The sequence below is a fragment of the Excalfactoria chinensis genome, chromosome 1 (genome assembly GCF_039878825.1).
Source record: "Excalfactoria chinensis isolate bCotChi1 chromosome 1, bCotChi1.hap2, whole genome shotgun sequence".
Lineage (NCBI taxonomy): Eukaryota > Metazoa > Chordata > Aves > Galliformes > Phasianidae > Excalfactoria > Excalfactoria chinensis.
Window position 1 is genome coordinate 176,693,547 of NC_092825.1, and position 24,825 is coordinate 176,718,371.

Below are 24,825 nucleotides of genomic sequence, written 5' to 3' on the forward strand. Positions count from 1 at the left end.
CCCAGCTCAGCTCAGGAAAACACCTCCAGATAAAGGAAAACCCAGCCTCGTTCACACGTGCAACAGCTCTGCTTGAACCTGAGCAGGAGGTTTGGAATCTCTGCCAACTCTGGCTGTGCACTAACGAAGAAGCACAGCACTGACCTTGCTCCAGACCCTATTCCATGGAGTCCTCTATTCTGGGAAGCCCTAGGGGTGACGTAGCATGGGAAAAGCCTAACAGCCCGTCCCAGGCTGGGTTGTTCTGGGAGCTCAGCCTTGGTTGGAACAGGGACAGCAGCGTCTTGGAAAAGAAGAGACTGACTTCAATTCAAAAAGCACTAAGGAACTTTACTTTTACCTCCTTCTGTTCTTGAGTCTTTCAGGAGCATTCCTGGCCATATGACCAAGGCTGTACTTTGGGAATACCAGGCTGTATCTATAAAGCTACTTAAATGCATGCCAGGGAGCATCACTCCCTTGGTGTGAGTCTGGGTGATGTGGCTCAGGATTTGCCTTGTAGTAAATATCTGGGTGTCCTGGGACATATTTCTCTGAGTAGTACTAAAAACCAAAGGCAGAGTGATTGCTAATTGCTAAGCAGCGTGAATGATGGGGAAACTGAGTGTTCCGAGTGCTTAGCTAGAGAGCTTACTCCAGCTCCTCATTAATTCAGCACTATCAGATATACCAGCATTGGATTAAAGTTTAGACAGTCAAAAATGTCAAATGCATGTAAGCCTCATTAAAGGACAGCTATGATATCCCTATTTCTGTGTCTTCTGCCAGACAGGTGAGCAATGTAGCAGCATCCCACTGCCCTGGACTCTTCTAGCTGAATACGTCAATTTGAAGATGAGCTGACAGAACACAGATTCCAAGCATTAGCTGGGCCAGACTCCCACTTATGTCTCTCAGGCTTTGGCATGACATCTTTGTTATTGGACAGCACTACAGCTCTCCAGCTCACCTAAACTGATGCTAACTGGTATGCAGATGGTCCGGGTAGCAATGGCTACATGTAGAAAAGCACTGTCCACCTTTCCAGGCTTCTCACTGTCTGAGGACATTCTCTACTAATATCTTTAGTGTCTAACAAGTCTGCTGTCTGCAAGGGAAATCAGAGATCTCAGCCCGTGATGGTAGATGGAGGTGTGACGAATTCTGCTTGCCCTCACAGTGAGTCACCATAGAATCATAGAATCGTTTGAGCTGGAAGAGACTCTTAAAGTTCATCTTGTCCAACTCCTCTGCAATGAACAGGGACACCTACAGCTCAATTAAGTGTTTAAGCCCCATCCAACATGACTTTGAGTATCTCCAGGGACAGGGCATCCACCACCTCTATGGGCAACCTGTGCCAGTGCTACACTACCCTCATTGGAAAAGATTTCTTCCTCATATCTTATTTAAATCTCCCCTCTTTTAGTTTGAAACCATTTCCCCTTGTCCTATCCCCACAGACTCTATTACAGCGTCTGTCTCCTTCTTTCTCACAGCCCCCATTTAGATACTATAAGTCTGCTCTCCGTTCTCCCTGGAGCCTTCTCTTCTTCAGGCTGAAAAGCCCCATCTCTCTCAGCCTGTCCTTGTAGGAGAGATGTTCCATCCCTTGCATCGTTTCTGATGCATTCCAACAGCTCCATGTCTCTCCTGTACTGAAGACTCCACATCTGGGTGCAGTACTCCAGGTGAAGTCTCACAGGGACTTCACTTCACAGGAGGCTTCACACTACAACTGCAGAAGAATCTGGGAAATCTTCCTTCCAAACATTTTAATGCATCAGAACAATCTGGAACCATTTAGATTTGGAAGCAGTGCAGAGCTTTGCCCTCTCTCCTCTCTCATAGCACTTTCCAACTTGTTGCTTTTTTTGCCCTGTATTTGTTTGCTCCCTTGGGACAGGTGATCCATCTTTTCCCTGCTGCTTGTACAGTTCTCAGTGCCTTCTTGAGCTGTGCTTCTGTAAGCAGCTCCCCTTGTCCACCAGGAACTGCCCACTCTAGGTGAATGGGGCTTTGCAGCCACTTTTCTCATTCTTCCACTCTTATTTTGTCTTTCTGCTTGTTTTCTCGCCATTCATGTGACCTTCTCATGCTTCCATTATAAAGTTCTGTTAAATCCTCACTGCAAATTACTGTGCTGCTAAGAAAGCTGCAGAATAAATGCAGCTTTCATCCCAGGTCAGTGCAGGTGAATACAGTATGCACACTGTCAGACACCTGCTTCCCTTGGTAAACTGTGGAGGATCTCAGAGACGTGGCTGAGCTGTGTGCTCTCTAGGGCACTGTCAGAACATTGCCAGGAAATGTGCAAGAAGTAAATTTCAGGAGAGAACTGAAGGCCTTTGAGAAAGGTCTGCAACCTTGTGCCATCAGTGGTATCTGGGGAGAGCTTCATCGGTCTCCATTTCTTCTCAAGATCTGGCGCAAGTGTAAGTGCTGGCTATAATGAGCTTTGTGGGCATAAACCATAAGTTCACAACACAACCAATTTCCCTAATGCTTGGCATGCTTGATTAGAACGGCAGTGAGTGGCCATTCACTGAGATGGCATTAGAATCACAGAATCTTAGTATCATTAAAGTTGAAAAAGACCACTAAAATCACCTAGTCCAACAATCAACCCATCCCCAACATGCCCACTAACCACATCCCTCAGTGCCACATCTCCACAGGGACAGTGACTGCACCACCTCCTTGGACAGCCTGTGCCAATACCTCACCACTCTTTTGGTGAAGATTTCTTTCCTAATATCCAACCTGAACCTCCCCTGGTGCAACTTGACACCATTACCTTTTGACTTGTCGCTGTTGCCTGTGAGAAGAGGCCAACCTCCACCTCACCACAACCTCCTTTCAAGGAGCTTTTGAGAGTGATAAGATCCCCCCTGCACCTCCTCTTCTCCAGATCAAATACTCCCAGTTCCCTCAGCTGATCCCCATAAGATCTGTGCTTCAGACCACTCACATCTCTGCTACCCTTCTCTGGTCATGCTCCAGGGCTTCAGTGTCTTTTTGAGGAGCCCAAAACTGAACACAGTACTCAAGGTACATCCTCCCCAGAGCTGAGTACAGAGGCCCTTTAAGAATCACTTTTCACCCTTTTTTTCCCAATGGGAAACTTAAGCTGTGTTGTATTACTTGAAGGATTCTCTTTTGGCTTACAGTCCTGAATCCTACTTGTTCTTTTTTCTCTTTGTTAGCAGGGAATAACCTCAACATCCCCTCATGTTTGCTGATATTTCAAGGTAAAAGAATTAACTGGAAGTTTTCCCGTTTTCCAGATGTAATGATTTCCAAAACAAATATGGGAAGGGTTGTGGGATAATACCATGTGAACATTTTAATACACGCAATAATGTCCTCCAGTTTATACAGGTCTGGATTTTTTCCAGACGTAAATGTTGAAATCTTTCTCAGAGAGATAGCAAGGATTACATCAAGAAATCAGAACCATGGTGTTCACCTCACCGATTCTGCAGGCCAAACCAAGAGATGACATACTGAGCTACATTCATGCTTCTTGCTTCAGGAGAGTTGTATTTCAGTTGTGTTTCATCGACGGTGCTGGAGATGGTGATTTATTCTTCCTATATCAGGTGACAGAATTGGCTGAAGTGAGCCATGAAGGGATAAACTGAGCCACTGGGATCGCTACAGGAGGAATGAGAGGCAGTGCACGTGGATACCACTCCAGCAGCAGCCCAGAATGGGAACTGGGGCCCAAAGGAGCAGCTGCTTCTTTGCTCATTTCCTGCTCTTCGAGAAAGTGCTCTCAGTAGTTCTGGAAAGAATGTTAAATAACATCTTGTATCCTTCAGGTACCTCAACCTGCTTCTACTGCCAGCTTATGTCACTATTCCATCCAGATGGAAATAAAATCTTTTAGGGTGGAAAAATTATGTGCTATCAAAACAAATGTCTGTCCATGATCCCTGCAGTCACAGTGCTGTCTCTGGAACTCACGTCCCCTTCCTCTCTCTGTGATGTTTCTCACATCCAGCAGTCAGGAAAGACCTGTCCTGTGTAGGTTCCACGTCCTTCACCTATGCATGCCAGGTGGGGGCAGCAGCCTTCAAACAAGCTGATGGTGCTCACCCTCCTACCGACATGAGTGGAAAGAAGGGAAGTAGAGTTCTGGACCTCTTGAACGCGTTCTGAGATACATCTGCTATGGAGAGGTCTGACCTCAAGCAGGGCAGGTGCAAGCTGGGAGCAGCAACTGCTTGTTGGCTGTGCTCTTCAGCCCTGCAGATGTCACATCTTTCCCAAAGCAGACAGAAAAAGCAGGGAGGAATGAATGATGAAATCCTTTAGTGAAAAATGTTGTTTCCCTGTCCCCTCAGCCTTTCTTATCCTATTTGAGGTTATTACTGCAAGATTATTTATGTTTCAATCACAGGAATTTTTTCATAGTCATGAATAGCTTTGTGAACCTAATCAAAGACTCAGAAGGAGCCATTTTTTCTCTGTTTGAAGTCCTAATGCACTTAAAGTTTCTGTAATAAATCTGTCAGTCCATAAAGTTGGGCTGCAAAGACCACAGATAAAATGTAGTTATTCTAAAGCAACTGAGCTCCTTTGAAAAGCAATGATAGTTAAGGAGGAACTCAGCACTATTGAAAAGGCTTTCAGTTTAAGCCTGAATTTTCCAGAGGAATAATGAACAGTAAATTTCACTGACTTAATTTTCTAATGCTCATGTTGAAATAGCCTTAGGACTCTGATCACTCCTGCTGCCAGCTCTTAGACATCCCAGCAGTGAAATTCAGCAGCCTAAGTCACAGCTGCTGAATCACTGCATGTTGCAGGTCTCTGTTTCTCAGCAAAATGGCCGTGATTTTAGGCTACCCTGCAAAGCTGGGTCATCTTTCAGCAGGACTCTGGACATCCAGTACTGTGAGCAGTTGTAAATGAAAGAGGCAGTGCATCCCATCATGACTTTTAGCCCTTTAAATAGCAAGATTAAGCAGGTAGATGTGGTTTTAGACATCCAAGTTTGGTCCTCATGTCAAAGACAAAGTGTTAGAAGAATTGATTTGATGGGACTGTGTGGCTGCCGATTGTTACCAGCACACTTTTGGTTTCTCTCTGCTGGACTGAGCTTTAAACGTACATTAAAAAGAATCAAGAAGTTGAAACAAGCCAGTTACAACTCTCAAAAGAACCATTTTTAAACACAGAAGCATTCAGAGAACAAAACCTCTTTTTCAGCGCTCCTGGCTCATTCCTGAGGGTTATTTCTTAGAGTTCTGCTAAATCAGTTGAGAAAGTCACCAAAGCATAGCAACGTCGTAGTGTTCCTCTGGAAATAAAAAGGCACCAAAGAGCCTTGAGAAAAACCCGATTAGTGCAGAAAGCAAGAACAAACGTTATATATATATGGTATTGTTAGAACTCCTGAGTGGCATAAATATAATAAACAATAGGGAAGAATGGGATATTTCTGTTTGTTTCCACACACTTGAGATGACCTAACCTACCTCAGGCATGGTTCCACTTTGTGACTTGTGAGTTATTTGATCGTTCCAAACTTGTGAAAATAAACACTATTATTCTACTGTTCTACGCTGAGCATTCTTTTGTTCTCTGTAAATAGAGTGAGAGCTATCAAATGAAAGTAAATCATAATGAAATACAAATCAAAATAAAAGCTGCAGATAAAAGAAAAACAGCACATGGGAGGGAAAAAAGAACGTGATAAACACAAAAATAATGAAATGTTGGGCTCATCACTGAGCACTTTGTCAGCATTTTATGGTTCAGTTCTGATCTCATTTACAGAGGTCTCCTGCAGAGACTTCCCCTGTATTAATTCTAGGATAGAAATCTAACAGGGTGTTGGAACTTGATGGTCCTTGGAATCCCTTCCAACCCAAGCCATTCTATTATTCGATGCTTCTATGAATTTCAGATTAGGATTTTCAGAGAAACCTGTGAGAACTGCTCAGATCCCAACCAGTTTAGTACAGGTTGGACGCCTAACTTGGTGCCTCTTAATAAATCCCCCTCCTAAAGTGACAGGTTCTTCTGACTGTCCCAAAACTCTCTTCCAGATAGTGTTCAGCACTTTGCCTAGACGTAAATAAAGGATGTAGTGACATCTTGCCATCAGAATTCCCAGTCAGAAGACATGAACTTCAGTATAAATTCTTTCTTAGGAATGGTTTTGCTTTTTGAGGTTAGCTAAGCCCAAAAAGCCACCCATGCCTCTGTGTAGCAGTAATGTCTGAAAGTCATGTTTTGTAGATCATGTAATACTTGTCCAGATTTGTGGACATCGTGTTGAGAATCACCGTTGTTCATAGGACTTTCACCACTCACTGGGTGAGTTCCTTTCTCAGCCTGTTGTATGTTACTGTCATTGTAGTGTTTTGTAGAACTGGAAGACTTTGAAGATAGGGAGCAGTAAACTTAGTGCCAGAGTTCTGCATGCATGTGAGTATGCATGTGCATAGAGATGAGGTAACTGGTCAAATGTGGTATCATTTTACATGCCTCTCCCACACCGAGAAAGCACCTTCCTTTTACACTCTTTATTGAAGATAAAATATTTATTCCTTATATTTTAAGAAGAAGAAATGTGATTTTATACAGATCTCACTTTGTCAAAAACCCAGATGGGGGAGTCAATAAAGCTCTGGATGGGATAACAGGCTGCCTCTAATAACATGGCTCTAAGGATGGTCCATGGCTGAAGTCTCAGTACCACAAAGGAGCATTCACTCAAATGATTTAAAGAAGTTCCCTCATACCAGAACTTCAGCAAACTTTACGAAGATAGTGATGATTATCCAAGAAGTTATACCTCCTCCCAGCTCTCCCACCCCAACTGAACTACATTCATCACTGTTGTGTGGAAGAACAACTTGTACACAGTAACAGACAGCAAGGAAAATTTTCAGATGATGGGAGAATCATAGAATCATAGAATCATAGAATCATAGAATTACTCAGGTTGGAAAAGACCTTGAAGATCATCAAGTCCAACCGCAGCCTAACCGAACACTTTAAGTAAACAGAATAGCCCATTTTGAAATACAGTTTCCACTGTTGTGTGGAGGACCTATGATTGTTAATGGTCAAAAAAATAGACATTTATAGCACAGCTCACCAAAAGCTCAAAGTCTCAACATAAATTTCCTTTTACGCCCAGCATCAGTTTGTTCCAGCTGAAGGAAAATAAGATCACCCCGAGAGCAATCTCTTACAGTACCAATTCCTAGGAGGACTTTTGAAAGTTCTCTTTTCCTTTCTAGAAGTGATGATCTCTGTTTGCTCTCTAAAATCATGGACTTGTGACTCAGTTCATCCTTTCATAATTCTGACGCTGGATTGGCATGGCATGGCCCTTTCTGTGCAAGTCTCATAGCAAGCCTTAAGGGCATTACAATGACTCTCTAGTTAGCCTGAAATTAAGACATTTTTTGATCCTGCAGTGATGCATTGTACCCCAAGGGTTCTTTTATAAATAATCCCTTAGTCTACACTTTCTTATTACACTTAAGCCTGCGTTAATTCTTTTTCTCTTTACCCAGCTACCTGAGCAGCTAAGGAATGAGTCAGACATCCACCGAGATGACATCCTCACACAGAGGGTGGTGACACACTGGAACAGGTTGCCCAAGGAGGCTGTGGATGCCCCATCCCTGGAGGCATTCAAGGCCAGGCTGGATGTGGCTCTGGGCAGCCTGGTCTGCTGTTCAGTGACCCTGCACATAGCAGGGGGTTGAAACTGGATGATTACTGTGGTCCTTTTCAACTATTTTCAACCATTCTATGATTCTATGATCCTAAGCATTTCTGATACTCCAGGCAGAGTGGAGCACTTGCAATGCAGCCTCAATAGCTCTAAACTGTACTCTCAAGCACCTTCTCTTTCTACCTTGACTACACTGGATTCAATAGCAAACTAGCCTTCCAAAAAAAAGAAACCAAACCAGATTAAACTCACCCTTAGTTGCACTACAGCAGCATCTATCAGGTGCATAGGAAGAAGAGGCAAGCTGTGGGGCAGCACAGAGAGCATCATTGGCCTTTTCAGTGGCTGTCCTCTGTCATGGCGGTCTTGGTGTGGTGGCAATGTGCAGCCTCCATAAACTCTCCTGGATGTTTCAGCTGCGGCCTGAAATTTCCATATTTGGGGAATAATTTGCTTTAGATTTTCTTGGGGAACATTTGGGTTAAAGGGCAGTTTTCATAGATTATTTTTTTTTTTTTAATGCACATTTTTTAGGAGTTTTATTTTTATATTTTTCATAGTTCCCCAGGGTTATACTTATAGTGTCAACAATAATGAATGACATGAACTTTTACCATGTGGAACTGAAATATCATGGTATTCTAGTTTTCATGGTAATTTGGCCCCATGGAAGTCTCTCTGAGGAATAAAAATGCCTGAGAAAAACAGAATTCACATAAACTACCATTATTTTCTAACTTCATCTATACATCTGTGGGGAATCAGATGAATTGTCAGCCTCCAAATATAAATGATACTGCCCAGGAATGGAAGATCCTTCCAGTGCTTCACCCAGTAACAATAAGAATAAAATACAGTTTTGTTCCATTGATAACAAAACCTCTGTACAGTGCTAGAATACCAGAGTGATCGGCGCTGTAGAAAAGGTTAAGGGTGCGGCTCCATGACAGTTGAAGCCAATCTAAGCTAATCTGTTTTCTTTTGTGGTCACACCACCCGTCCTCGTCATCACAGCACTATTTGTTTCAATTTGTTCAGTTCTTTTTTTTTTTGACAATTAAACTTGCACCTACCCTGCCAAGGAGGCAGAAATGCACGTGGGACAGGGCGAGTCAGGAGGAATGATATTTCAGGTCAGGAAATGGTCATGGAAGTGGTGCTTTGGACAAAGAACTGCTTGTGGAGACAGATGCGATTTGTAGGTCTCAATTGCTTTGCACCTACATAGGCAAGGAATACAAGGTAAATATAAAATGGCAGCAAAGCCTCCATGGACAAGAATGAATGCCATTATTTGGGCTAATTTTGAAAGTCCTTGAGTGTATATAACACCAAGCTGTATGATTAATTTCCCATCTTGGATAGAAATTAGGAAATCTGTTTGCCGAAGACTTGCCAAACCAGTCCTTCTCACAGCCTGGAATGAAGTTTGTGTTTGTCTTTACTCATATAGGAATAGGTAGAGAAAGATGTGAATGCCATATAGAAATGGTTTACAGAAGAGAAGCTCTGTTTGTGTGAAGAGGGATAAACTGTACTGGAAGAGAGAACAGAATAAAGCAAATACCTCCTGCCATGACATTCATGCTAAAGACTATCTGCATAAACACATCAGCAAAAAAATAACATGCTTGAATGAAATAACTATACCGACTCCCAACCTGGGAGTATACTGTGACCATCTGAAAAGAAAACAGCCATCAATAAATCCAAAAATTAAAGGAATTACAGGGGAGAGTGGAGTTTGGAATTGATTTGCACTCAGACCTATATTTTAGATGGCCCACAAAGTGAAGAACAGTGCCACTGTAAACTGGGCTGTCCTGCCAGAGCTGGAAAAGCTGCCTGGTGAAACCCTTCTGCCATTTTAGCAGGACCTGAATGCAGCTGCGTGTGTAACGTGGTGCCCCTTAGCTGGCACGTGAGCTGCTCTTCGTCAGAGTCCAGACAACAGGTACTATCAGACACCTTTGCAGCATTGCATCCGTCCGCCCTTGGTGTATTCACAAACCCTGTGAAAGCAGCACAAATCTTACTAACTTCAACTCCTGGCAGATGTCAGATTTCTTTCCCAGGAGGATGTCCCACTGCCTGCCTAACATGACAAAGATGGCTTTTTACCAGTCATGCCCTGCAAGTCAATACTTGCTGTTATGTAATTAAATGCAGCGTATCAGCTCACACAGGCTTTTTAATGGGAAAAAGAAGACATTTCAAGATTTGTGGCAAGATTCATCAGCATGCTTCACAGCTCTGTGCTGCTCCAGTGACACAGAACAACCTTAAGCCTGCAGTAACCGATTCATTAAAGCAGCTTGTTTCTGTACCGCTGGAGCAGCGCAGAACAGCTGAAGCGTATCAGCAAATCCGCCTCCTGAGCTCCTCTTCTGAGGGCTGCGTATCTCAGCACAGCTTAATTTCTGAAGTCTGCTTACATATGAGAAGGTCGTACAACCAGCCTAGCTTATGGAGAGCAAATATAGCAGAAATGACCTCTGCTGCTGCTGTGGAGTAAAAGCAAAAGGGGATAGATTTAGTAGGAAAGATGACGCTGCAAAAAGGAAACTAAGCCATATTTATAAAGCAAGACTCGTGACCTCCAGGAGAAATAGAGCTCGGTCTGTCATTTTCCACCATGGTTAAATAACACCTCGTGAACTATCAGTCTATTATTTCCAAAGATTTGGACTAATTTGCTATTGCAAAATGAAGGCAAAAAAGTGCATTCCTCATTCAGGACTGCACTCTGCACTTGCCAAATCTGAAGTTATAAAACCAAGCTGTGTTGGAATTATCTGAGCATGAAAAAGGCCTCTGAGCCTTTTTTTTTTTTTTTTTCTGAGAAGAAAACTATTTATCATTTTCCATAAAATAAAATAAAATAAAATAAAATAAAATAAAATAAAATAAATAAAATCTCTTGGGCCAAGATCAAGTGCAGGAAATTTCAGGCCAAAATGCAAATCTCTGAGCATTGCAGACACAAACATGGGCAGCAGCTCAAACTGAAAGCCATTTTGGGACACAGCAGCACTGATTCCAAAGTTCAGGCTGAATTCTGCCTCCCCTGTGGGTCAAGTTACAGTCATTGGATTTTCCCAAAAGATTTTGTTGAAATCTGGCATACTGTATCTCTGCAACACAGCTTTCCTGGGCAGTCTGGTCAAATCACAGTATCATAGAATCACAGATTCATAGAATGGCCTGAGTTGAAAAGGACCTCAGTGATCATCCAGTTTCAACCCCCCTGCCACATGCAGGGTCACCAACCATCTGACCAGGCTGCCCAGAGTCACATCCAGCCTGGCCAAAAAAAAGAAACATTGCCAAAATGTTTCTGTCATATCGGATCCTGAAAATGTCTTTGCTAAATAAATGCTGGTTTGCTCTGCTAATCTGGCAGATGACATCCTGGGCTCCATCAGAAGAGGGGTGGCCAGCAGGGACAAGGAGGTGATTGTCCCTCTCTGCTCTTCTCATGTGAGGCTCCACCTGCAGTACTGCATCCAGGTCTGGGGCTTCCAATACAGGAAACAGGAGCTGTTGGAGATGGTTCAGAGGAGGGCCACTAAGATGATCAGAGGGCTGGAGCACCTCCCATAGGAAAACAGGCTGAGGGAGCTGGGCTTGTTCAGCCTGGAGAAAAGAAGGCTGTGGGGTGACCTCATTGCAGCCTTCCAGTACCTAAAGGGAGCCTATAAACAGGAGGGGAGTCAACTCTTTGAAAGGATGGATAGCTGTAGGACAAGGGGAAATGGTTTTAAGTTGAAGGAGCTAAGCTTTAGGCCAGATTTCAGGGGGAAGTTCTTTACTATGAGAGTGGTGTGGTGCTGGAACAGCTGCCCAGAGATGCTGTGGATGCCCCATCTATCCCTGGAGGTGTTCAAGGCCAGGTTGAATGGGGACCTGGGCAGCCTGGTCTAGTATGAAATGTGGAAGTTGAGGTTCCTTCCAAGCCAAACCATTCCATGATTCTATGATAATTCTATACACGAATCCTTCATCATCAGAGGAAAAGGGGCTTTGGCAAAACTGTTACAAAAATATTCTATATATTCTTAAGACAAGAAAGAGAAATACCTGCATGAAAAATACTAGGACACAGATAAAGTGACCTGTATATGAACACCTGTCATCTTATGAGAGTTATGGCCAGCTTTGCTCTTGGTGCCCCACTGTATGGTGTGTGTGATACGTCTGTGCCTTCCAGATTTCCACCCACACAAATAACCTCAGAAATTCTCTAGCACTGGCCCCCATTTTGATGATAGCTTAAATGCAAACGGTTTCTTGAAATGGTGCATATTAAACAGCACTGAAATTTCCTGTTTACAATGCTGTGAAAACAAAGTCTAAGGTCTCTGTGCAGACTGAGTTAACATTATTGACTTTCAGGGGTCATGGAGCAATTATTGACCCATGCTGGCATGCAAGGAATTACACATGTGAATTCAGATATTGTATGGATGTGTCACAGCTCAGCTGCACGGCAGTACCTTAAAGGAGGCTACAGCCACATCGACACAGAGACATACCTTCTGCTTTAAAAAAGTCAGCCTCTCAAAGTACAGAATAACAAGTGTGTGAATAGTAACCAGGAATCAATTGTAAAGATTTGACTAGATCCCAGAAAAAGCCATTATGAAAGCGATTTACCTTGATTTTAAAAATTCAGCTAAAGGTATAGGTGAAAAATTAAAGAAAATACCTTTAATAACATCGTTAGAACTATAAGGCTAAGAAAAACATCAGCAATAAACAGGAGAAAGGAGACATTGAGCTGAATGAAAACAAATGCAAAAGGAATTAAGGGAATGTTATAAAATAAGCAAAAAAGAGAAAGTCAATGGACAGACAGATGGAATTTAATATAAACCAAGACAAAGGAACAAATGGCGCTGCTATGTTACGCGTTGTGGAACTGTCAATAAACAATGCAAGTGACAAACGTCCAACAGATATTTGGGCTGAGTTTTGGAAAACATAGATGGGATAAGTTACAGAGAATAGTGATCAGTGCAATCTTATGGCTTCAGTGGTGACGTAAGTAGATATCCCAGAACAGCTCTAAGAGTTGCACATGTTTAAAAACCTGCCTGTTTCACTCACTTGTATCCAAGAACTTTGATAGAAATCTGTGGGATGGCAATGTCAGTTCCCTCTGTGTCCCAGGAATGGCCATTAGCCAGCCACCATTAGACATCACCAAATGACCCTGTACTTCTGGGCTAGCTTTTCAGAATGCAATTCACCTGACCATAAGTAGACATCTAAATTTGGTTAAGGAAATCACACCCCAGTGCAGTAGTCCCGCTTGATAAGAAATCAAGAGGGTGCCTGAGTTTCCTCAGGCCCGCCCACAAGCAGTAGGGGCTCCCAATGTGAGGCTGTGGTCTAAAGGGCAGATAGCATCCTCGGATGTACAAGCAGGCTGATCTCATATAGCAATGAAGATCTGCATGTCTGACATGAGTGTTACTCCTACTGGAGAGCCAAACCACATTCTAACACCGGCCTTCAGGAAAACACTGATGCCTTGAAAATATTCACTTGTGAATCCCCTCAGATCTCCTGCTGCAAGTATCTGAGATACAGGAGACATTCTATGATAGAGAAACATGCTTGCAGCTTAAGTAAATATGCAAAGAAAAAATACTTAACAACTTCAGAGGAAAATAACAATAACAGAAAGAGGATAACAGACTATAAGTAATATCTTATATTCATGTAATTCCTATAACGCGAGTTGCCCCCTGCAGTTGTTTGCTTATCTTAGCTGACTCGAAAGGGATGAAAAGTCAGGCTCAAATCTCACTCCTTTAAAAACAAAAGCACGGTTAAATCAGTGGATAAGACACCTTGCAGTAAGAAACTTGGGAAGTTCAATTCTTTTTGCTTACTGCTAAAAGGCCAAAGGGTGACTTATTCGGTCTGACATTACCCACAGGGATGATCTTGGGAATGGCTTCTCACCCCGGCCACTAAAGATAAACAAAAGTCAGAGGCTGGAAGCAGGAGATAACTCAAACTAGAAACCAGTTATAATTATCGGCATCCACAATAAATAGGGAGCTTCTTAGCGGCTGATTCTTTAATGAAGACAATCTCAAAATCAGATTTCTTAAATATATATATATATATATTCAAATAATAAACAAGGAAGTAACACAGCTTGGGCTGTGCAGGACTCAGACCAGAATGTCACAACTGTCCAGTAATCTAAGAATCTCTACACCAACTATCCCAGAGGTTTCTTACTTTGATCTGCTTCAAGAAGCTATTATGCACATGCTCATTGTGGTGACATTTAATCACTGTTAATATATGCACAAGGTTCAAAGCAGTGGAATTACCATTTTTTTCCAGCTCAGACCTCTGCTACGATTTGCCAACGTTCTTGTTTTGAAAACTAATTCCCATTATCCAAAAGACTTTCCAAAGCAAACATGGCAGCGTAGCACTTCCTAATATTTACTTTTGTGTTCTCAAAGAAAAAGCAATAGTGGTAGTTATTATTTTATGAAGGGGGGGGTTCTGAGAAACATTTGTATCCCACTGCAGCTCTAACATGTCCTCCTGTCTCTTCCACTGAGTCAAAGGGTCCATTGGCAGAGGGCTTTGCTGAATGTGTGCAGCAGGCAAATTATTTCCTGGGAATTAGGCAAAGGTTTGCTCTGGTCTACCCCACTACAGTGCCTTATTGCCACAGCAGTCTGCAAATGCAAAGGGTTTTCATACGTTTGGGTCAGGCTGGATGGGGCTCTGAACAACCTGAGCAAGCTGTAGGTGTCCCTGTTCATCACAGGGGAGTTGGGCTAGATGACCTTTGAGGGTCCTTTCCAGATCAAATGATTTTATGATACTAAGAAAAAGATTCATAGCTTTTAGGGTCACCGTGATCCTCCTCCCTCCAATGTCCTTACCTATATAATTTAGAACACAACTTCTCTCATAGGAGGCTCTGCCTTCTGCTTTTGTGTTTGCCTGCATGGAACGCCCAGTGCCCATTCCCTGTCTGATGTAGATCACGCTCTCGGTGGGGCTGGGAACAGCTCAGTGGACATTTGCAGTACACTGTGTGCATTCACACCATTATCACCAACTGAGATTAGCAGCTGAGCACCTCTGGTCACAGAAAGCAATGCTTATGAGTAAATACGGCCCTCACCAGATATGGGTTGAGCTGTTGACTGCACCACAAGCTCCTTGCACGACCTTGGGACCACAGCACCGTCTGCCCCTGTGTTAAAAAAGTTAAGATAATCTAACTTGTCTGCTTCACAAGGGTTTTATAAGGCCGCAGTCATTTTATTGGAGCAAAGCACCAGGGTGATGAGGGCTATGTAAATACCTGCACTCATGAAACGTCCATTAAAACACAATCCCCAGCACTCGAGGAAGAAGATCAGTGCCATGGCTGTGCACAGATGGACACACAGCTCTGGGACAGAGCACCCACACATGTCCTACACTGCAAGCACAGTGACATGCACCCAGCCAGGTCATTTAACCGGGGCTCTACAAACATTTCATTAATAGATGACATATTTTTTGCTAAAGGAACAACCAGCTCTACCAGATTTTATTACAAGTGTAAATTATGTGGAGTGCAAGCCTCATCTGTCTGTTCTTAATCCATTCTCCAGCTGATACTCCACAGCTCAATCCCACAGCCCTCAATCCCACAGCCCTCAATCCCACAGCCCTTTTCTCATCACTCATGAGTTCTACAACCATCGTATTTATGAGATATACACAAATACCATGAGCTACCGATAGCAGTGCCCTCCTCACTTCTTGCTGCCCATGAAGGAGCACCATGACCTAAGTGGAACCAAGATGTACACATTTCTTGAACACCTCCAGGGATGGTGACTCCACCACTTTCCTGGGCAGCCTGTGCCAATGCCTCATTGTTTCCTAATATTCAACATGAATCTCCCCTGGCACAATTTGAGGCCATTCGCTCTCACCCTATTGCTGTTACCTGGGGAAGAGGCCAACACCCACCTTGCCTTAATAGGGAGTTTTAGAGAGCGGTAAAGTCTCCCCCGAGCCTTCTTTTCTCCAAGCCATAAGGCTTGAGCTCTGGACCAAGCTGTGGGTGCCCCATCCCTGGAGGTGTTCAAGGCCAGGTTGGATGGACCCTTGGCAGCTGGTGGGAGGCAACCAGCCCATGGCAGGGACTGGAACTGGATGGGCTTTAATGCCCCTTCCAAGCCAAACCTCTGCGTGACTTGAAGCGGATACATGAAAGAGGGAAGGCAGCACCTCGGACACTGCCCTGGCTCTGCCCACAGCCTGAGGAAGGCTCGGCCTCACCCTGCCACTGGGCAGCCGTGCCCTCGGGGAGCCCCCGGGGCAAGCAGTGCTTCGTGGGAGCCTTGGCCTGGAGGGGACGCACGCTTGGGACAGCAGGCACAGCGCCCCGGAGTGAAGGAGCGCCTGGTGTTGACAGCGGGCGCTGCCGACAAGTCTCCCCGACAGCGGGGCGCAGCAGGACGCTTCCCCGGCAGCGCGGGGCACGTCCCCGGAGCGGCGGCGCTGGGAGGAGGCTGCGGCTCGGGGAGGCAACGTCCCTCCCCTGGGCAGTTTCTTGGCGCGGCGGTTTAAGAGCGGGGCCGCCCCCGGCCCCTCCCCGTTGGAGCCGGCCCGTGCGGCGCGGCGCGGCCGGGGCCGGAGCCCGCAGCCCGCAGCCCGGGGTCGGGGCAGGTGGGGCCGGGGGGCGATGGAGCGGCGCGGCGGCGGGGGCCGAATGCTGGCCCTGCTGTTAGCCGGGCTGCTCGGCGGGGCGCGGGGCTTCGGCGACGAGGAGGAGCGACGCTGCGACGCCATCCGCATCGCCATGTGCCAGAACCTGGGCTACAATGTCACCAAGATGCCCAACCTGGTGGGCCACGAGCTGCAAGCGGACGCCGAGCTGCAGCTCACCACCTTCACCCCTCTCATCCAGTACGGCTGCTCCAGCCAGCTCCAGGTGAGTGTCGGACGGCGAGAGGAGGGGGGTGGGGGGTCCGGCAGCGGGAGCTGAGCGCGGTGGTGACACCGGTCGGGGCGCGGAGCTGCGTGCGAGCGCTCCGAAGAGCGGAGAAAGCGACGATGTTGTATTACCGCTGCAAAAACAAGAAAGTAGTCGGCCTTATAGTGAGAGAGGAGCACGCCGTGCTCGGGGGGACCGCGAACCGAAGCGTTCGCTAAATGCCTTTTCTTCTGTTTGCTTGCTAGCTGAGAGATCCAGGCGGTGCCTCCAATGAATCTATTTGGTTTAAACCTCTTCGATTTGTTTAGGGGTTTGTTTTGGGTTTGTTTTGTTTGTTGGTTTGTTTGTTTGTTTGTTTTCTTTCCTAAATGGCAAACCCTGGAGGTTCACATCTGGCTGAGTCCCACTCGCTGTATTAAAACTGATGGGCTCAGTTTGCGTGGAGCTCATCTAGGGAGCAAAACATGCAGGCTCTGCCTGCGGAGTGCATTTGAACTGAAAGAAGGCAGCATTTCTAGGGGTTTTCCTCCTCTGCTTTTATTGTTTTGGGTTTGTTTCACGTTGCTTCCTGTTGTTGGAGGCAAAGGACCAAAAATTACTGCTAAAAAGGCGAAAACTTGTTATATTTTGACCCGCTGGAGTCTCTCCTAACACGCTCGTGATTTTTTTTTGTTTCTCTTTCTTGCAGTTCTTCCTTTGTTCGGTCTATGTCCCGATGTGCACGGAGAAGATTAACATCCCCATAGGTCCCTGTGGTGGCATGTGCCTCTCCGTCAAAAGAAGATGTGAACCTGTTTTAAAAGAGTTTGGATTTGCCTGGCCGGACAGCCTGAACTGCAGCAAATTCCCTCCCCAGAATGATCACAACCACATGTGCATGGAGGGGCCGGGAGACGAAGAGGTTCCCCTTCATAGCAAGACATCCTTGCAGCCTGGAGAGGAGTGCCACAGCATGGGATCTAATTCGGATCAGTACATCTGGGTCAAGAGAAACCTGGACTGTGTCCTGAAGTGCGGCTACGACGCTGGGCTCTACAGCAGGTCAGCAAAGGAGTTCACAGATATCTGGATGGCTGTGTGGGCCAGTCTGTGCTTCATATCAACTGCGTTCACAGTCCTGACCTTCCTGATTGATTCATCCAGATTTTCCTACCCAGAGCGCCCAATCATATTTCTGAGCATGTGCTACAATATTTATAGCATTGCTTATATTGTGAGGCTAACTGTGGGCCGGGAAAGGATATCCTGTGATTTTGAAGAGGCAGCAGAACCTGTTCTTATCCAAGAAGGTCTTAAGAACACAGGATGTGCTATAATTTTCTTGCTGATGTACTTTTTCGGGATGGCTAGCTCCATCTGGTGGGTTATTCTGACACTGACATGGTTTCTGGCCGCAGGACTCAAGTGGGGCCACGAAGCTATAGAAATGCACAGCTCTTATTTCCACATCGCAGCCTGGGCTATCCCTGCTGTGAAGACCATCGTCATTTTGATTATGAGACTGGTAGATGCTGATGAGCTCACTGGCCTGTGCTACGTTGGGAACCAGAACCTGGACGCGCTGACGGGCTTCGTGGTTGCTCCACTTTTTACCTACCTGGTTATTGGAACTTTATTCATTGCGGCGGGATTAGTGGCCTTATTTAAAATCAGATCAAATCTTCAGAAAGACGGGACTAAAACTGACAAACTGGAGAGGCTGATGGTTAAAATTGGTGTCTTCTCAGTGCTCTACACCGTCCCGGCAACGTGTGTCATTGCCTGTTATTTCTATGAGATCTCCAACTGGGCCGTTTTCCGCTATTCGGCTGACGATTCCAATATGGCGGTGGAGATGCTCAAAATCTTCATGTCCCTCCTGGTGGGAATCACTTCAGGTATGTGGATCTGGTCAGCCAAAACTCTGCACACGTGGCAGAAGTGCTCGAACAGGCTGGTGAACTCAGGGAAAGTGAAACGGGAGAAGAGAGCGGATGGTTGGGTGAAACCTGGGAAAGGGAATGAGACCGTGGTGTAAGAAAAGGACAGCATCCAGGTTGGTCTGACTGCTCTCACCTGAAGGACTGATCATGTGGAAGAACTGCAGTGTAAGTGTTGGGTGCTGAGTAAGGAGATGGTTACAAAACTTGTCTCTTGGGGAAGGGAAAAAAACATGCCTTAAAGAATAAACAAACAAAAAAGTAATGCTGGAAATATAAAAGCCATAAACCGTGATGCCCAAAACAGGAAAGCCCAGGGAGGCTTTAAAAGCTGTGAAATATCCAAACACATCGTCTTCCTTCTTTTTTAAAAGCAGGATGCAATATACCAAAGTCTTTATAAAGCAATGGGATAGTAGGCCATGGCTGTGGGATATTGTTTTATTTTCATCATCTTGCAGCTGCTGGAGGAAAGGTGGTCCAGGTCAAAATTCTGGGCTGAGACAGGGTGCAGTTACTAGAAGATGGAGCACCTCAGATAGGTGTCTTCTTTCTGAGCACTGTGAAGGAAGTGCTCTCTGTGGGCCTTGTCTCTGTGCCCTGGGGAATTCCGTCACACTCTTTGGCTGCACAGGTCAGCCAAGGATCAGGTCCTGCAACAGAGAATCACATGAACTGGTCTGGGAATTACCCGAAAGAAGGATTTAGTGAGGTATTAGTGAGGATGACTCTTAAGTCATCTGATGGTCCAGTAATAATATTGGCTTGTTCTTTTCACTGCCTATAAACTGGTCTGATCTGAGTGCTCAGACCATGCTTTGAGCAGGAATTTGGACCTCCCAGGGTCGCTCCCAACCTGAACCATCGAGCGATTCTGCCCATGCTTTATACCTTTAAATAAGCTTTGCTCGAGGTCGTGGTCAGAAGTAGAGGAACTGTGGGAATCTGGAAACTGTGCGTGCTGTTACGCATCAGCTGTCGTCGTCCGCCAGCCTCTCTGTTCCTATTCCTTCAGGTGCTACTGCTATTTCCAGCTCACTGCTTCGTTCTGCTGAGCTTAATAGCTTTAAATAAAGTCTTACGTTATCGTGCTCCTTCCTACAGGAAAGAGAAAAACGAGTTGAGGGTCTCTTTAGAACAATGTCAGTTTTTTCCAAGTAAACTTATCTGTCTCTCTGGAGACCCACGGCATGAAGCAATTAAGTCTTAATATATTTCGTTCAGTGTGATGGTATCTCTACAGACACCAGTCTGGGGGAAGAGAAACGGCGAGTTCCTTGGCAACCTCATGTTCACACAGATCAGTTGTATAATTATGTGTGTCAGTTACAATTAAAAGAACATTCTCAGTCCATGACATCTCAGTACAGCTGATTGCCTCAGAACGATGCTCCAGTTGCTCACTGACAGCTATGGGGTGGTTTTGTTTTATTTTACATAGATACGTACAGAATGTGTGCAGGCATTCAGTCCTCAGGAACGACGGAGACTCTGTCAGTTTTTGGAAAGGGATCCGAGAGAAGAGATCCAACTCCTTTACAAATAATGTTGTTTCACAGCGACTGCCAAGTTTTCCTATCCTTTTAATTGAGGAGGCATTGGCTTGTGCTCACGGGGAGCTTGAACCTTATGTCTGGGACTTGTTTGGCTGTTAAGAAAGGCGACGCGAGCAGCAATAACCCATAAATATTTAAGTGAATGCTGTTTCAGTGCTCTGTCCCTCTGAAGGACCTTCAGCTCTGAGTACCCCACATTTATGCCTAGTTTGTGTGGTTCCTGCTTAGCTGCTAGGAATCCCCCAGTGCCCTGACTGCTGTGTTCTTCAAGGGCAGCTGAGAGCACACATATTGCTTTAGCACAGCCCTCACTTTTCCTACAGGTGCCCACGTGCTTTCCAAACCACAGTTCATTCCTGCTCTGTCCCAGCAGCGTGTGTTGTTTCAACGGCAGTGTTGAAACATGTGCTAGAGCATATTAAATAAAGAAGAAAAAAAAAAAAAAAAGACACTGAAAAAACAAACCAACCCTAATTGCAGTCTTTGTGGTTGGGCTCCCTCTCCAGCAGAACTAGTGACAACTTGACACATGCTGCTCAATGCGCAGCCATTGTCTCGGCCAGCACTGCATACCATCTGAGCCTTTTGATCCTCTCTCTCTAAATTCTCTCACCATTAGTGTTGTGTTTGGATCTGGTTATTCCTATGTGGGCAAGGAGTTCTGCGAGTCAGAAATCTGCCGATGGCTCAGCCTTTCCACCATGTGCTTCATCTCCCATCGCAGCAAGGGGCATGTGATCAGCAGCTGTATTTTAACTTGCAGAGGGTGAGGACACAGTATGAGCCTTGTCTTGCAGCGTAGTGTCAGGCTGTGCCAAGGTGTCACATTCACTCATGCGTCCTTCAATCTGAAGCAGTTTGGATAGTCTCCTGGCTGACATGACTCCTGTTTGACCTGACTGATCCAATAAACAGCATTTTTAACTGTGTTATGTACACAGAAGTGGATGTTAAGTAGTACTCCTGTTATCAGATCCCTGCCTGTGACCCTGTGGACTGTGTCAGACGGATATACTTGACTGGCTGGAGACACTGAAAATGAATGAAAAGAGGACGACACTGAGTAGCCTCATGAGGGAGCTGGGGACCACTGCAGCATGAGGCACTCAAATGCTATGGGCAGCAGGTGGGGACCAGCTGCTGTTCCTGAAGGAACATGTTCCTAGGGCCTCTGTGGCAGCCCCAAAGCAACATCAGCTGTAGCAGCAACAAAATCACATCCCACAAATCATAGAATCATAGAATTGGTTGAGTTAGAAGGGACCCTTTAAGGTCACCAAGCCCAACTCCCCTGCAATGAACAGGGCACGTACAACTAGATCAACTAGACCCCCATCCAGCCTGACCTTGAATTCTTTGAAGGATGGAGCATCTCCTACCTCGCTGGGCATCCATATGCATTTACCTTGCCCTATACTGGGGATGCTGAGTGGGAAGTCACAGCAGTGACAACCCCAAACCCAGCAATTACAAAAGTATCTACAACTCATACATTCTCTCATTTCAACGCTGTTAAGAGTTTAAAGCCAAAAAATGTGTGACTAATCCTGTCCCGGACATTCAGTTGCTGCAGTTATACAAGCAGAGACCTTTCAGCCCTTACCTTCATGGCACTGTGCTGTGCCCTCTAGTCCCACACCACTGACCACGGGTCTCAGGAGCATCTACTGGAGAGGTACAAGCTCCTTCGTCAGGCAGACAAGTCAGCTCCTTTATCTGAATTTCTAAGGAAATAGACACTGATTATTTGGGGTGTACAGAAGATATATCTGCTTTGATGTATGTACTGTAAATTTCTAATTTATCACTGTAAAAAAATAAAACAAACTTTGCTATTTAATTTTTATATCAAAATAAACTTTAACCTCTGTGGATAACTAGGGTGTTCCTGGAAGTCCTTGTGGTCTCAGTGACTTTGTTTCCTAAATATGCCACACTGCCGTTGCAAATCTTTGCTCCTGAAGGAAGCGGTGTTCACGTTGCAATGAATGCATGGCCCAAACGGGTTAAAGCGGCACAGTTTGCATCACATGTGGGTTGGGAGAGCACCTTTGCCAACTGGAAGTAGCTGGGAACAAAACATCGTTGGGCAAGAGCAAAGTATGTACACGCTTCAGTGCTTGCACAGGGGGTGGAAAGAGGAAGCCTTCCCAAGGCAGTGTGCGGGACCCAGTGCTGACTGGGGAGGGTGTGCTGTGCTGTGTGCTTGGGCTTGTCTCAAATGGGTCACCAGCACCAAACAGGAGTGAAAACATGGAAACACAGCTGCTGTTTTAGCAGTGCTCTGGGTGAAAGCAGGGCTCTGCATCAGGTTGTGTTTTCCTCCATGTGTTAGAGTGTGAGCACCCAGAGATGTGCAGAGAGTTTGGGTCCTGGTGCATGGTGGGGAGAGGCAGCATGACCACAAATTCAATCTACTGTCTACATTTATTTATTGATTTATCTATTTATCTATTTTTTTATTTATTTAAAGCTTATTTTCCTGCTTTTTTTTTAATGCTCCACTTACTTTTCATTCCTCTTTGCCACTCCTGTTCACCAGATAAGTGGGAATTCCTTCTTTCCGTGTACACCCTTCACCCGTTTCTTTTGACACTGATAGCACAGTTTGTCATATTAATCACCACCTTTACCCACTTAATCATCTACATCACAAAATGTTCTGTATGCAGGATTGCTTAATTAGCATAGTGTTATTCTAATAATGAACTAAATCAGACTACAGTGGATAATAACGAAGATGTGCTATAAAGACAGTAGGAATTATCACCTGTGTATCTGTAGCTAATCAAGTTTTGAGGAGCAGCACCTAAAACTGATAATTAGAGTGATTTCTTCATGCCTTTGGCAGCTCATCGCTGTAATGTTCTTAGCTGGGGATTAATGAGATCTCTGATTTGAAACTTATAATTAGGAGTCTTTAATATAGCTACAGTTAAACATAAATATTAAAGAGCTTCTGGGAAGCGGGGATCTGCCTCGTGTTGGATTTGTTGGCATGAATGGAGAATCATAGAGTCCTACAGGCTGGACAGACCAATAAAATCATCTTGTTCACCCATCAGCCCATGCTGGAGCTGCAAAGCCTCCAGTGAGGCTGCTGGGAACACAAGTCTGTTGCTTCCACTGGAATGATCAAGTCTAGGTTTGAGCTGCTCGCCCATGGGTGAGAGCCCTGGGGCACAACCCTATGGCAGCTCTCCCTCTGATGCTCAGCAGCACATTTTTGGCACACTTGGGCTAATTGGGCTCATCATACTTGCCAGCAGCATCCTGGCAAACTCCAGCTGTTGCAGCAGCTTTGTGTTGCTGACAGCCAGATGTTCTGTTTTCCACTCTGGGAACAGCCTACCACGCAGCACAGAGGTGGCTCAGAGGGCAGCGGCAGCAAACAAGGGCTCACATGATAAGGGATCACTGAGAAACAGCTGCTCTTCAGTCTTCACGGGTTTATTTTGGACAGTGGGGACCTTCCGTGTGTCAGAAGCTGGGTACAACACCAGAGGAAACAGGTTAAATCCCAAACACAAATATTATTGTGTTGCAAGGCTCTCTGTAATTTGTAACGTCGTGCTTCAGTCCTTGCTGCATCTGCTTGGCAAAAGCAAGTGAGCAGACTAATGAGATAAGCTTCAGAGGGAGATCCGGCATTAATTTTGTCATTTCTTGTTTTAATCAACGCTTTAAAATATTTAAAGACAATTACCCATGGCTCTTTGCTTTCTGTTTGCAGCGTTGCTTAGCTGGCTTCCTGACCGCTTCTCTCATTTCCTGAGCTTGCTCTGAGGAAAAGGAAAACGTCCTTCCTGAAAAAAAATATTGCAGGCTTCTAATGTATTAAGGCTTTAAAAACTGTTACACAGAGAAGCAGCCCGCCATTAAATGTATTAGGCCAATGGGTAGGACTTAGGGTTCTGGTGGAGGAAAAGCCAGACATAAGCCAGCAGTGCACTCTTGCAGCCTGGAAAGCAACAGCAACCTGGGATGCACCAACAGGGGTGGCAATAGGGGCAGGGAGGGGACTGTCCCCCTCTGCTCTGCCATCGTGAGGCCCCATCTGCAGTACTGCATCCAGGCCAGGAGCCCCCAGCATAGGAAGAATTACAAGCTCTTGGAGCAGATCCAGAGGAGGCCACTAAGATGGTCAGAGGGCTGGAGCACCTCTCCTATGAGGAAAGGTTGAGGGAACTGGGCTTGTTTAGCTTGGAGGTGAGAAGGCTCTGTGGAGACCTTGTTGTCTAAAGTGTATGTGTCCAGCTCCCCTGTTTTATGTTTTTGTTGCCCTCCGTTTTTCTGCTTTAATAAATAACAATTTTGTTACTTATATACATTAACTACATCTTATATTTTATAGGTGGCCCTACACAATTCTTCATTCAGTGCAGCCCGGGCAAGCTGAAAGATTGGGCACCCATGGCATGAAGTGTACTTACAAACAGGAGGGAGGCCTGCTTTTTACATAGTCCCATAGTAACGGGACAAGAAGAAAAGAGGGGAGATTTTGATCAGCTATGAAGTAGCTCTTTACTCAGAGAGCAGTGAGGTTCTGGCACAGCTGCCCTGAGAGCTGTGGTGCTCCATCCATACAGGTGCTCAAAGTCAGGTTGGATGGGCCCTGGGCAGCCTGAGCTGGTGTGGGGCAGCCCGCTCAAGGCAAGGGGTTGGAACTGGGTGGGCTTCATGGAT

The 24,825-nt window shown here is 45.3% G+C and overlaps 1 protein-coding gene across 1 annotated transcript; it reads left to right on the forward strand.

Moving 5' to 3' along the window:
• The first annotated feature begins 16,337 nt into the window (after window positions 1-16,337).
• FZD4 (frizzled class receptor 4) lies at window positions 16,338-20,559 on the forward strand. Its single transcript, XM_072326850.1, has 2 exons — window positions 16,338-16,661; window positions 17,353-20,559. Exons 1-2 carry the CDS (start codon window positions 16,413-16,415, stop codon window positions 18,679-18,681), a joined length of 1,578 nt encoding a protein of 525 aa, XP_072182951.1. The 5' UTR covers window positions 16,338-16,412; the 3' UTR covers window positions 18,682-20,559.
• Window positions 20,560-24,825: the final 4,266 nt, after the last annotated feature.

Excerpts from the sequence above, each read along its gene's own strand:
- FZD4 (XM_072326850.1), top strand. The coding sequence starts at position 16,413 with ATGGAGCGGCGCGGCGGCGGGGGCCGAATGCTGGCCCTGCTGTTAGCC. Across the intron at positions 16,662-17,352 it reads GCTGCTCCAGCCAGCTCCAG|TTCTTCCTTTGTTCGGTCTA; the intron begins GTGAGTGTCGGA and ends TCTTTCTTGCAG.